Source organism: Haliotis rufescens, unplaced genomic scaffold, assembly GCF_023055435.1.
Source record: "Haliotis rufescens isolate VD_foot unplaced genomic scaffold, xgHalRufe1.0.p SCAF_94, whole genome shotgun sequence".
NCBI classification, from domain to species: Eukaryota; Metazoa; Mollusca; class Gastropoda; order Lepetellida; family Haliotidae; genus Haliotis; species Haliotis rufescens.
Window position 1 is genome coordinate 1,017,484 of NW_025964388.1, and position 14,308 is coordinate 1,031,791.

The following is a 14,308-nucleotide window of genomic DNA, read 5'->3' on the forward strand; positions in this document are numbered from 1 at the left end:
GTTGTGAACTCATGGTTGGCCCAAAGATCTGAGGTGCATCTGTTGTGAACTCATGGTTGGCCCAAAGGTCTGAGGTGCATCTGTTGTGAACTCATGGTTGGCCCAAAGATCTGAGGTGCATCTGTTGTGAACTCATGGTTGGCCCAAAGGTCTGAGGTGCATCTGTTGTGAACTCATGGTTGGCCCAAAGATCTGAGGTGCATCTGTTGTGAACTCACAGTTGGCCCAAAGGTCTGAGGTGCATCTGTTGTGAACTCACGGTTGGCCCAAAGATCTGAGGTGCATCTGTTGTGAACTCATGGTTGGCCCAAAGATCTGAGGTGCATCTGTTGTGAACTCATGGTTGGCCCAAAGGTCTGAGGTGCATCTGTTGTGAACTCATGGTTGGCCCAAAGGTCTGAGGTGCATCTGTTGTGAACTCATGGTTGGCCCAAAGGTCTGAGGTGCATCTGTTGTGAACTCATGGGTGGCCCAAAGGTCTGAGGTGCATCTGTTGTGAACTCATGGTTGGCCCAAAGATCTGAGGTGCATCTGTTGTGAACTCATGGTTGGCCCAAAGGTTTGAGGTGCATCTGTTGTGAACTCATGGTTGGCCCAAAGATCTGAGGTGCATCTGTTGTGAACTCATGGTTGGCCCAAAGATCTGAGGTGCATCTGTTGTGAACTCATGGTTGGCCCAAAGGTCTGAGGTGCATCTGTTGTGAACTCATGGTTGGCCCAAAGATCTGAGGTGCATCTGTTGTGAACTCATGGTTGGCCCAAAGGTCTGAGGTGCATCTGTTGTGAACTCATGGTTGGCCCAAAGATCTGAGGTGCATCTGTTGTGAACTCATGGTTGGCCCAAAGGTCTGAGGTGCATCTGTTGTGAACTCATGGTTGGCCCAAAGGTCTGAGGTGCATCTGTTGTGAACTCATGGTTGGCCCAAAGGTCTGAGGTGCATCTGTTGTGAACTCATGGTTGGCCCAAAGGTCTGAGGTGCATCTGTTGTGAACTCATGGTTGGCCCAAAGGTCTGAGGTGCATCTGTTGTGAACTCATGGTTGGCCCAAAGGTCTGAGGTGCATCTGTTGTGAACTCATGGTTGGCCCAAAGGTCTGAGGTGCATCTGTTGTGAACTCATGGTTGGCCCAAAGGTCTGAGGTGCATCTGTTGTGAACTCATGGTTGGCCCAAAGGTCTGAGGTGCATCTGTTGTGAACTCATGGTTGGCCCAAAGATCTGAGGTGCATCTGTTGTGAACTCATGGTTGGCCCAAAGGTTTGAGGTGCATCTGTTGTGAACTCATGGTTGGCCCAAAGATCTGAGGTGCATCTGTTGTGAACTCATGGTTGGCCCAAAGGTCTGAGGTGCATCTGTTGTGAACTCATGGTTGGCCCAAAGGTCTGAGGTGCATCTGTTGTGAACTCATGGTTGGCCCAAAGATCTGAGGTGCATCTGTTGTGAACTCATGGTTGGCCCAAAGGTCTGAGGTGCATCTGTTGTGAACTCATGGTTGGCCCAAAGATCTGAGGTGCATCTGTTGTGAACTCATGGTTGGCCCAAAGGTCTGAGGTGCATCTGTTGTGAACTCATGGTTGGCCCAAAGGTCTGAGGTGCATCTGTTGTGAACTCATGGTTGGCCCAAAGGTCTGAGGTGCATCTGTTGTGAACTCATGGTTGGCCCAAAGATCTGAGGTGCATCTGTTGTGAACTCATGGTTGGCCCAAAGGTCTGAGGTGCATCTGTTGTGAACTCATGGTTGGCCCAAAGATCTGAGGTGCATCTGTTGTGAACTCACAGTTGGCCCAAAGGTCTGAGGTGCATCTGTTGTGAACTCATGGTTGGCCCAAAGATCTGGGGTGCATCTGTTGTAAACCCAGGACAGACTCAGTGATTTGGCTGATTGTGTAGCCATCATGCCAACAAGTGCCAAGCATGACGCATCTCAAAACATGGGCTGTTCATGTCATCTTCATTCAAGTATGCTTCAGTTGCAGTATTTGTGCTACTTGCAAACACAATCGAGACCTTTTCATGACTGAAAACAGTACCCCAGTTCATTCAATTTTCTATGCAGAGTGGTCACCCTTTTCCATGTCAGGATCCCCTAGGCGTGGGTTCTAACCCTAGATTCACCATGATTATGACCCTTGGTATGCAAGTACCATACCCAGGCTTTTGGGTTCACCAAAGTGATAAACGTCTGTGACCTAATTAACTAAGGTCCTTCCTCACTCATGAGCTGCTATTCAAGGCAGTATTTAACCCTAGTAAGATCACTCACTCACCTCCGTGAAGATCCGGGGTAGAAAGGTCTTCAGCAACCAGGCTTGCTGTAAAAGACGACTATATGCTTGTAAGAGGCGACTAATGGGATCGGGTAGTCAGGCTCGCTGACTTGGTTGATGCAATCATCGTATCCTGTTTGCATTGATCGATGCTCATTATGTCAATCACTGGATTGTCTGGTCCAGACTTGATTATTTAGTCAGATGTCATTTAGTTGGAATATTGCTGAGTGCATCATAAAATCATAAAATAACAAACAAACAAACAAACAAACTCACTCACTCACTCACTCACTCACTCACTCACTCACTCACTCACTCACTCACTCACTCACTCACTCACTCACTCACTCACTCACTCACTCACTCACTCACTCACTCACTCACTCACTCACTCACTCACTCACTCACTCACTCAGTTGTACATGTTTCAGTACTTAAGCAGAACATAACCCTGAGCAGCCTCTGACGGTGGATATGTCAGTGTTCACAGGCATCTCCCACTGGTGATGTAAGGAGAGAGTAGCTAATGTTTACCCCAGTACAGATGGGAAGCGTTTGTCCGGACATGGCAGCTACATTAGCTGGTATTGAGTTTATCCACCTGTTTATAGCCTTGCTCCAAGGCTGTACTGAAAGAAAAGTCCATGGATGTGTAGAAATTCAGCCCTCCAAATAGACAGGTCTAGATATGTGGACAGTGCAGGACCAAGGACTCCAGTCTCTTACAGGGACAACTTGTTCTTATTATTTATTTTACCTAGAACTTACGATTTAAACTAATAATTATTGCGTTAGAGACTTGTGCAAGTCTAACCTGTTCACTGCTCAGGGAGTCTAGGAGTTGGTGGGTAACCTTGATCAGAGTCACAGCTCTGAGGTCACCAGGCCTTGTGTGTTCCATCATTATCCTTATCTACAGGACTATACTGGAATACCGCGTGATGGTGTGGTTGTATGTTGTGTCTCCTGTCATAGTCTCTAATACAGGCCCAAGAGCTAATAGGGTAAAAACAATCTCCCCCATTCAATAATTCTCCCCAATCACATTTTTATCCCCTTCTCAGCACTCATGACCTGTGAAGGCTAGAATAGGTCTTCAACAACCCATGCTTGCCGTAAAAGGCGACAATGCTTGTGTAAGAGACAACTAGCGGGATTGGGTTGTCAGACTCGCTGTCTTGGTTGATGCATGTCATCGTATCCCAATTGCGTGGATCGATGCTCATGATATCAATCACTGGATTGTCTGGTCCAGACTCGCTTATTTACAGACCGCCATCATATAACTGGAATATTGCTGAGTGCGGCGTTAAACAACAAACAAAACAAAACCTCAGCACTAGCGTCACTTTCTTTTCTCCTCACTACCCTGACAGCCTCAACTGTTGTTCACAAGTCTCTCATTTGTCTGGGCTAGTCTTGATTATTTTCAGGCTGCCACCATGCAGGAATATTGCCAAGTGTGTCATTAAACAACAAACGAAACAAACTTATTCATATGTCTAATTACATTTACTAACAAACTAGACCCGTGAAGATTCTGGGGTAGAATAGGTCTTCAGCAACCCATGCTTGCCGTAAAGGTTGACTTTGCTTGTCGTAAAAGGCGACTACCGGGATCGAGTGGTCAGGCTCGCTGACTTGGTCGATGCATGTCATCAATCCCAATTGCATGGATCGATGCTCATGATATTAATCACTGGATTGTCTGGTCCAGACTCGAGTATTCACAGCCGCCGTCATATAGCTGGAATATTGCTGAGTGCGGCGTTAAACAACAAACCAACCAACCAACCAACTAACAAACTAGGTGTGAAATTCATGAACAGATAATGTTTGTTTGTTTGTTGTTTACTGTCGCACTCAGCAATATTCCGGCTATATGACGGCGGTCTGTAAACAATCGAGTCTGGAACTGAAATGGCTTTGGTTTTAGACATGATTATACATAGAGTATTAGTCTTGCATCATGACTGGAATATATGTATTTTATGGACACAAAAACCAATCTAGATTTATGTAAAAGCAAGTCAAGCTAGCTCTATTCCATATGAGACCAGCATTGGGAAAGTTGTTTTCTTAGCTTTAGAGGAGAGAAATGTATTGTGTTATTAAAGATCGCGTTGACACCATGTTAGTCAAATGAAATATTGATGTTATTGTCTGCCTCCGCAGGCTCCTGCTTGGAGGAGACATTTACCAGCATTGTGCTAAAGAGATTATCAAAGATTTTTTGGCTTCCAACCTTGAAATATGTTTGTGTGATTCCACCACGACATGTTTTCATTCGTTTAAAGCCTCAGCAATGTAATGTGCAATGTTCACACGAGCCCACATTCTTTGTCATCTGACTTTGAGAAGTTGAGACGGTACTGAACGAGGTCATGGTAAGGCTTAAAAAAACCAAAGAATTGGTTCTCAGGCAATGACTTTTGAAAATATAGTGTAGGCGGGTGGTGGTTTTGTTTTTTTGCAAGTTCAAACTAGTATGTACCCAAATAAACAGTTGTGTACCATCAACCTGGGTAAGGGCCTCCCTACATACAAAGTCCTTTTGCAGCCATGACCATAACACAAGATGCGCAGTAAATCAGTGCACATGTAAAGGGAAGTAACTGCTTGCTATAGTGGATCGCATTGTTTTTAAGTATTAGAATATTACTATTTCTTTTGAAAATAGAATTAAAAATGAAACATACCGCAGACCGCCGATGATACATGCGGTGCCTGAGAATCAAGAGTATTATTTTTTTATCCTAATTGAAGGATTTGACATGAAGCCTATATAAGGAAGCAGATCAGAGTGCCGTTCTGAGCGTTCTGAAAGCAATCTGAGCTCTAAGGTGATCGTTCGCCGCGAATAGCTGCAAAATTGCTGATGCGGCGTTAAACAATATTCACTCACTCACTCTAAGGTGATCGTAGCTCCAATGCCCTAACACAGACCTACGACAGTCTGAGCGCTAAGGTTGTTTTGTACAACTAGCCCCAGATCAAACTTACTGATGCCTGTTAGGAGATCAATAACAAAGAGTTAGCAATATATGAGTTTGGTGATGATGGCCTTTGTAAAGTCTGGATGGAACTGACTTGCTGCATTGATGCCAACACAATGCACACCTGCCCACTGAAAAGTCCAAGTGGTCACACATCTTGGCTAATAATTTCCATGCAACTACTTCACACTGATTTTGGAATTAATCAGTCTTGGTGTCAAAGAATTTTGGCTGCATTTTTGAAGACTTGTTGCAAGATAGTATTTGTCTCATTGTTGGAAACTTTAGTGTTTTTTAGGCGTGATGGATTCAGATTAACATGGCTGCTCATACCGCTGATTGCTTCGTTGTGAGATGATGGCAGCTTGGTAGATATGTCTGATGCTGTGATCTGTCAGTGTGCTTGATGAAGCAATACAATCACACTGGCTCGTGGTGTTTAGATCTCAGACTTAAGTGGCCTCTCTGAGGGCAAGAGCTCGGCCCTGTGGAGGTGCAAATATCTTTTGAATCGACCAGAACAACTCGTTTCTTGGTTTGTGGATTTTCTCAGTCAATAATGCAAGAGGAAATAAGAAGAAATAAGAATTTCAGGTTTATTTCCAGAAAAAGAACTTCATGAGATACTTTTTTTTTTACTTTTGTAGGTATGAGAAAAGCAAAGACTGGAAAGTATTTGGCAGTATTAATTCACATGTGTTCCTTTAGATTATGTGGGGCGGTCGGGTAGCCTAGTGGTTAAAGAGTTCGCTTCTCACGCCGATGACCCGGGTTCGATTCCCGACATGGTTTCAATGTGTGAAGCCCATTTCTGGTGTCCCCTGCCATGATGTTGCTGGAATGTTGCTGAGAGTGGAGTAAAACAATACTCTCTCACTCAGTTTAGATGATATATTGCTAAATATGGAGGAGGAAGACATCTACTGACCTTCTGTGGATAATTTTGAATTGAAAGTGTTGTTTGAAAAATGGTAGTTGTTGAAACCAAGGTATAGGAACAGAAGGTTATGTTGCAGGTTTGAATACATCCCCAGCCACCTTTGCTTGTTCTTTGAGGCTACTGGAGCGGTGGGGTAGCCTAGTGGTTAAAGCATTCGCTCGTCACGCCGAACACCCGGGTTCGATTCCCGACATGGGTACAATGTGTGAAGCCCATTTCTGGTGTCCCCCGCCGTGATATTGCTGGAATATTGCTAAAAGCGGCATAAAAAAACCAAACTCACTCACTCACTTTGAGGCTACTGAATGAATCGAGCTGTCAGGCTCGTGTATTAGTTGATTGTGTATCATCAAACCCAGCAGAGTGGATTGTTGCCCACAGTATCAATCTCTGGATTGTCGGGTCCATATTACTGAGTGTTTTAAACAACAAACAAATATGATAGAGGTCACCTAAACGTCAATTAAATTATATCATTTTTTAACATCTTTACAGAATGATATGAGCTTGTGGATTGAGTTTCTTAGATTGGTCCCATGGCTTGTTTAAATTGCCCTTCACTGATGCAGAGAGATGATAGCCAGTGCAAGGAGCTGGGGTCTGAAACTGATCCATGAAGCCCCTGTTGAAGATTAATATCTCAGATTTAATTCTCAGCTGCCAGCACCGATAATATAGAATTGAAGCCACTGAACCTTACTGCACTTGATAACAATGTCAGTCCTTGAAGTTCCACCCAGCCACTGTGCCGAGTCTGGTGGTGCTCCAGGTCTTCACTTCATGTTTCCGCGATTAATTATGTTGTATTTGGAATACTGATCCGCCAACATGAAATATAGCAAAATGAAAATATTAAAATGACTGATATTGTTTCCATACTTTTGACTAATGGTATTAAAAGTGAATTTAGAAAATAAGTTAACATGAACTTCATCAAATAAATTTATGTTGAAAAGAGGATTCATTGCAAAATACAAAACACATATTTAAAAGAGATGTTATAAAACTCATTCAAAAGAGATGTCGACCGATAAGAGTTATGTCCCTTTGACATGTCACATCCTGTTTCGAAGTCGCATAGATGGGAAAATGGCAACATATATATATGCCTGATGAGTGCAGTAGAGGGGCATTAATTCAGTTTTAAAAATAATTCATCCTTTGACATTGTGAGAACAATCCCAAATTCCATAAACCAACTTAAAACATGTAATTGCCTGATGCTGCACTGTACAACTTTCCCTATGGGCAGAGTTGGCCTCAGGGTATTGACTGGCTGGGGACACTGGGGATTGGGTGTCCACAATGGTGGACAGATTGACTTGTAGTTGGGAAGGCCAACATTTGACTGGAGCTGATATGGTGTTTCTGTGTGCCATTATCATTGTAATAATGCTGACTATGATATCAACCGCAATGTGATATTACTGTAATATTGCTGACTGTGATAACCGCAATGTGATATAGCTGTAATATTGCTGACTGTGATAACCGCAATGTGGTATAGCTGTAATATTGCTGACTGTGATAACCGCAATGTGATGTAGCTGTTATATTGCTGACTGTGATATCAACCCCAATGTGATATAGCTGTAATATTGCCAACTGTGGTATAAGCCCCAATGTGATATAGCTGTAATATTGCCGATTGGTATATCAACCCCAATTTGATATAGCTGTAATATTGCCAACTGTGGTATCAACCCCAATGTGATATAACTGTAATATTGCTGACTATGATATCAACCCCAATTTGATATAGCTGTAATATTGCCAACTGTGGTATCAACCCCAATGTGATATAGCTGTTATATTGCAGACTATGATATCAACCCCAATTTGATATAACTGTAATATTGCCGAGTGGTATCAACCCCAATGTGATATAGCTGTAATATTGCTGAATATGGCATAAACCCTAATGTAATATAGCTGTTATATTGCTAACTATGATATCAACCCCAATATGATATAACTGTAATATTGCTTACTGTGATATCAACCCCAATATGATATAACTGTTATATTGCAACTATGATTTCAAGCCCAATTTGATATAGCTGTAATATTGCCAACTGTGATATCAACCCCAATTTGATATAGCTGTAATATTGCCAACTGTGATATCAACCCCAATATGATATAACTGTAATATTGCTAACTATGATATCAACCCCAATTTGATATAGCTGTAATATTGCCGACTGTGGTAAAAACCCAAACACGATTTAGCTCTAATATTACCAAAATTGTGTATGAATGCCAATGTAATTTAGCTGTGATATTACGAACTCTGGTATTAACAAAAATGTCAAATGTGATTTCTTACGTGGGCTCTGTGAATGCATACAATTCACCTTTACATTAGTGGATGGGATCAGCCGAGCATACCTCACATACCCTGGGGAGTATTCCACTCAAGGCATTGTGCAGGGCTCTCCGCCCATTTCCCTGTTTCCTTCAGGTCCTTGAGACTCTCAGCCAGATTCCCACCACAGTCACTGGTACAGCCACTGCACTGTTAAGTCCATTGTTTACGAGCGACATGACATCGATATTAACATTTCAAACTTGTAAACAAGACAAAAACCCTTGTGAGTCAAACACAGAAAATGTTCCACCCCTCTACTGTGTCATCTCACAGTGTTATTGAGGTTTCTGTTGTCTGATTGGGGGATTGTCTGATGGCTGATAAGGTTATTTTGTGGAGTGCCCATGCACACAGGGGGACTTATGCTGGAGACACAGGCTGAGGGGAGTTTGCTAGACATGGGGGTGAGGGTGGGGTTGGTGGGGGTGTTGAATGTGAAATTCCTGGTACTTCTCCTGTCCTGATGCTGTGTGATATTGATGATTCATCTGTTTTTGTGTAGGAGGTGTGGGGATATGGGGCTGGTGTGAGGTGGGAGTGGTGGTATAACAGTGTTATACAACATCAACAAGTATTTCACCACTCACAGACACATATATATCATGTGACAGTGTCTGATGATGAAATTGATAGTTATATGTGAAGTTTTGTGAGTTTGTTAGCATGGAAAATGATGATGATGATGATGATGGTTGTGGTTTTCCCTTTTTCCCTACTATATTCTTTTTCTCTAACCTTTTTTCTGATCACTTCTGTCAACTGTTTAAGGCAGCTGTAACATGCATCTGTAACATGCACCTGTGACACATCATGATCGGGCACCTGTAACATACACCTTTGACACATCATTATGGGGCACCTGTAACATGCACCTGTACCATGCACCTGTGACACATCATGGTGGGGCACCTGTAACATGCACCTGTGACACATGGTGGGGCACCTGTACCATGCACCTGTGACAAATCATGGTGGGGCACCTGTGGGGCACCTGTAACATGCACCTGATACACATCATGATGGGGCACCAGTAACATGCACCTGTACCATGCACCTGTGACACATCATGGTGGGGCACCTGTAACATGCACCTGTACCATGCACCTGTGATACATGGTGGGGCACCTGTAACATGCACCTGTGACACATGGTGGGGCACCTGTACCATGCACCTGTGACACATGGTGGGGCACCTGTACCATGCACCTGTGACACATCATGGTGGGGCACCAGTAACATGCACCTGTACCATGCACCTGTGATACATGGTGGGGCACCTGTAACATGCACCTGTGACACATGGTGGGGCACCTGTACCATGCACCTGTGACACATGGTGGGGCACCTGTACCATGCACCTGTGACACATCATGATTGGGCACCTGTAACATGCATCTGTGACACATCATGATGGGGCACCTGTAACATGCATCTGTGACACATCATTGTGGGGCACCTGTAACATACACCTGTGACACATCCTGATGAGGCACCTGTAACATGCACTTGTGACACATCATTATGGGGCACCTGTAACATGCACTTGTGACACATCATTATGGGGCACCTGTAACATGCACTTGTGACACATCATGATGGGGCACCTGTAACATACACTTGTGACACATCCTGATGGGGCACCTGTAACACGCACCTGTGACACATCCTGATGAGGCACCTGTAACATACATCTGTAACACATCATGATGGGGCACCTGTAACATGCACTTGTGACACATCCTGATGTGGCACCTGTAACATACATCTGTGACACATCATGATGGGGCACCTGTAACATGCACTTGTGACAGATCCTGATTGGGTACCTGTAACATGCACCTGTAACACATCATGATGGGGCACCTGTAACATCATGATGGGGCACCTGTAACATGCCTCTGTGACACATCATGATGGGGCACCTGTAACATGCATCTGTGACACATCATGATGGGGCACCTGTAACATGCACCTGTAACATGCACCTGTAACACATCATGATGGGGCACCTGTAACATCATGATGGGGCACCTGTAACATGCCTCTGTGACACATCACGATGGGGCACCTGTAACACGCACCTGTTACACATCATGATGGGGCACCTGTAACATGCACTTGTGACACATCATGATGGGGCACCTGTAACATGCACCTGTGACACATCATTATGGGGCACCTGTAACATGCACCTGTTACACATCATGATGGGGCACCTGTAACATGCACTTGTGACACATCATTATGGGGCACCTGTAACATGCACCTGTGACACATCATTATGGGGCACCTGTAACACGCACCTGTTACACATCATGATGGGGCACCTGTAACATGCACTTGTGACACATCATTATGGGGCACCTGTAACATGCACCTGTGACACATCATGATGGGGCACCTGTAACACGCACCTGTTACACATCATGATGGGGCACCTGTAACATGCACTTGTGACACATCATTATGGGGCACCTGTAACATGCACCTGTGACACATCATTATGGGGCACCTGTAACACGCACCTGTTACACATCATGATGGGGCACCTGTAACATGCACTTGTGACACATCATTATGGGGCATCTGTAACATGCACCTGTGACACATCATGATGGGGCACCTGTAACATGCACCTGTGACACATCATGATGGGGCACCTGTAACATGCACTTGTGACACATCATTATGGGGCACCTGTAACATGCACCTGTGACACATCATGATGGGGCACCTGTAACATGCACTTGTGACACATCCTGATGGGGTACCTGTAACATGTACCTGTGACACATCATGATGGGGCACCTGTAACATGCACTTGTGACACATCACGATGGGGCACCTGTAACACGCACCTGTTACACATCACGATGGGGCACCTGTAAAACACACCTGTTACACATCATGATGGGGCACCTGTAAAACGCACCTGTTACACATCATGATGGGGCACCTGTAACATGCACCTGTGACACATCATGATGGGGCACCTGTAACACACACCTGTTACACATCATGATGGGGCACCTGTAACACGCACCTGTTACACATCATGATGGGGCACCTGTAAAACACACCTGTTACACATCATGATGGGGCACCTGTAAAACGCACCTGTTACACATCATGATGGGGCACCTGTAACACGCACCTGTGACACATCATGATGGGGCACCTGTAACACACACCTGTGACACATCATGATGGGGCACCTGTAACACGCACCTGTTACACATCATGATGGGGCACCTGTAAAACACACCTGTTACACATCATGATGGGGCACCTGTAAAACGCACCTGTTACACATCATGATGGGGCACCTGTAACACGCACCTGTGACACATCATGATGGGGCACCTGTAACACACACCTGTTACACATCATGATGGGGCACCTGTAACATGCACTTGTGACACATCATGATGGGGCACCTGTAAAACACACCTGTTACACATCATTATGGGGCACCTGTAAAACGCACCTGTTACACATCATTATGGGGCACCTGTAAAACGCATTATAACACTTGATTGATCATCTGTCAACCAAGGGAAGTTGGTTATAAATGTGGAACATATTTACAAAAAGCTGTTGTCCTAGCATTTGGGGCACTTACCACATACGAAGAACATACTGAGTTTAATCTACTCTGAAATGATGCATATAGTCTTGTGTTTAGAGTTGGGGTAAGTTATTTATATATTTAAACAGACAGATTCACGAGAGGAGAAAGTGAAATCAACCTTCTACACAGAAGTAAGTGCTGGAAATCAATTAGCATTACCATATTTTCTTGAGTATAGTGCACACTTTTTTTCCCAACAAACACAGCAGTGTAGAAGGGGGTGCCCATTATTCATGCCTTAATGAGTTTTGATGATTTTTCCCCCAACTCGAAGACGTTTACCGTGAGCACGCAACACCAGAAACACCATGTCAAGAAATCTGTACTGAAGTATGCAAATTAATTGTGTAATTACACTGTCTGGTTATTAAAAGAGTTCATTGTATATCTGGACTTCTGATTGTAACTCATTTCATTAATTTTATTCAAAATTCTTTTTATATTGTTGTAATTAATTTTGGTGAAATTCTGTGTGAAGCGAAGATCGCACAACTCACCGTTATCAACAGCAACCACGGTCAGATTACCACTATTGACACCTTGAAATAAACTTTAGTTGACAGAGAATAGATAAATATATCATTAATGCGATAATTTGACTCGATTAAAGTCATATTTGTTGTAGTTTGACGATAATATATTCGAAATTTCTTTTTTTCCAAAATACTGAATCTGCTAGAGGGGAATGCAAATTATACTTGAGTGCGCACTATACTCTAGAAAATACGGTACAACATTTCACCTGTCTTTTAGCACTGATACCAGATCCACATGCTAACACCCAGTCTGTCACTAACATTTGATCTGCCTGTTCCCTACTGTAGGTGAATAATATACAGTTTCTATGTGTTCTGCATACGTACATTAGCTTGTATCTAGTGAAGATAGAGCATATTGCATCCAGTATCTTAACACTAAGACTTAAACAAAGATATTACTCGGTCTTTGAAACAAAATGAGCACAGCACAAGAATCTTTGCATGAAGACCTTTAGACAGGTTTTTGCTCAGTTTTAAAAACATTTGCGCAGTGCTGAATTGCACCAAGTATCTAAGCACTAGGATCTGGGAAATTTGTGGTTTGGTCATTGAAATGTCCAAGCACTGCACCACAATGCATCAAGCATGCTAAAGGCACCGACGTATTTACAAAGATACTGTTAGGTCTCTGAAACTCTCCTCACTGCATCAAACAACATGAATAATGAGACGAGGGACTATATAACAAGGAGTCAAGCTCGCATTGATTACGCCAACTCAACAGAATGACTTATTCTCTCAGCAGAGAGATATTACCAGATCCTTAAAAATCAAGCTCTGTATTTTCCTGCATCAAACCATCTGAGCATTAAGGTTATTCCTATGAACACCCCGTGGGAAGAACGGGTTCGAAATGGACCCCAGCAACCCATATTGGTTGAATGAGACGACTTATTGGAACAGTTGTCCAGACTCAGTTTCTTGGTTGATTGCATGTCATGGAATCCAGATGGTAGTTAGTCAGTAATATCCCGTATTCGACGTAATAAGCGCCCCACTCTAATAAGCGCCCACGGCGATATTTGCTAATATATTGGCCAGTGAACAATCCCAATTAGCACCCCTTTCGATTGATCAATGTAGATAAGACTTATTTATTCGGGTATAATATGCACTCGTGTGCTATATGCACCCTCAATTATGGGCAATTAAATTCTGGAAAAATATATCTGTCGTATATAAACATTTCAGGCTGTCAGCATAAACCAAGAAATTTATCTTTCAATTCTGTTTTTCTCCACCAAAATAATATTCGAATAAGAGCCCCCTATTTCTAATTTTGAGAGCGCCCTGGGCGCTTATTACGTCGAATACGGTACTTGATTATTTACATGCCACCATCATATAGCTGGAATAGCGCTGTGTTAAACAACAAACGATCAAAACAAGGATATCTTTAAACAAATATATAATGATATACGATGCTGTTTCTTTGCTCATACTGTGCAACCAAGAGTAGATAGTTAGAAACATTTTACTTCAATTTTTTGTTTCCAGTTTTAACTAATCCCTGTTGACTACTTTGTTTTGACCAAGTTTGTTGTCAGTATCTGCATCGACTC

At 43.3% G+C, this 14,308-nt stretch overlaps 1 protein-coding gene across 5 annotated transcripts in view; it reads left to right on the forward strand.

The window, feature by feature from the left end:
* The window catches only part of LOC124137729 (arf-GAP with coiled-coil, ANK repeat and PH domain-containing protein 2-like), a 138,128-nt gene that overhangs the window by 80,198 nt on the left and 43,622 nt on the right, over positions 1–14,308 (forward strand). For 4 of the 5 annotated variants that reach the window (XM_048391643.1, XM_048391647.1, XM_048391644.1 and 1 more), the window contains one exon: positions 12,294–12,338. The exons of the other annotated variant lie outside the window; for it this stretch is intronic. In XM_048391643.1, the coding sequence (XP_048247600.1) occupies positions 12,294–12,338 (45 nt within the window). The remainder of the gene's footprint in view (positions 1–12,293; positions 12,339–14,308) is intronic. 5 annotated transcript variants of the gene reach the window in all.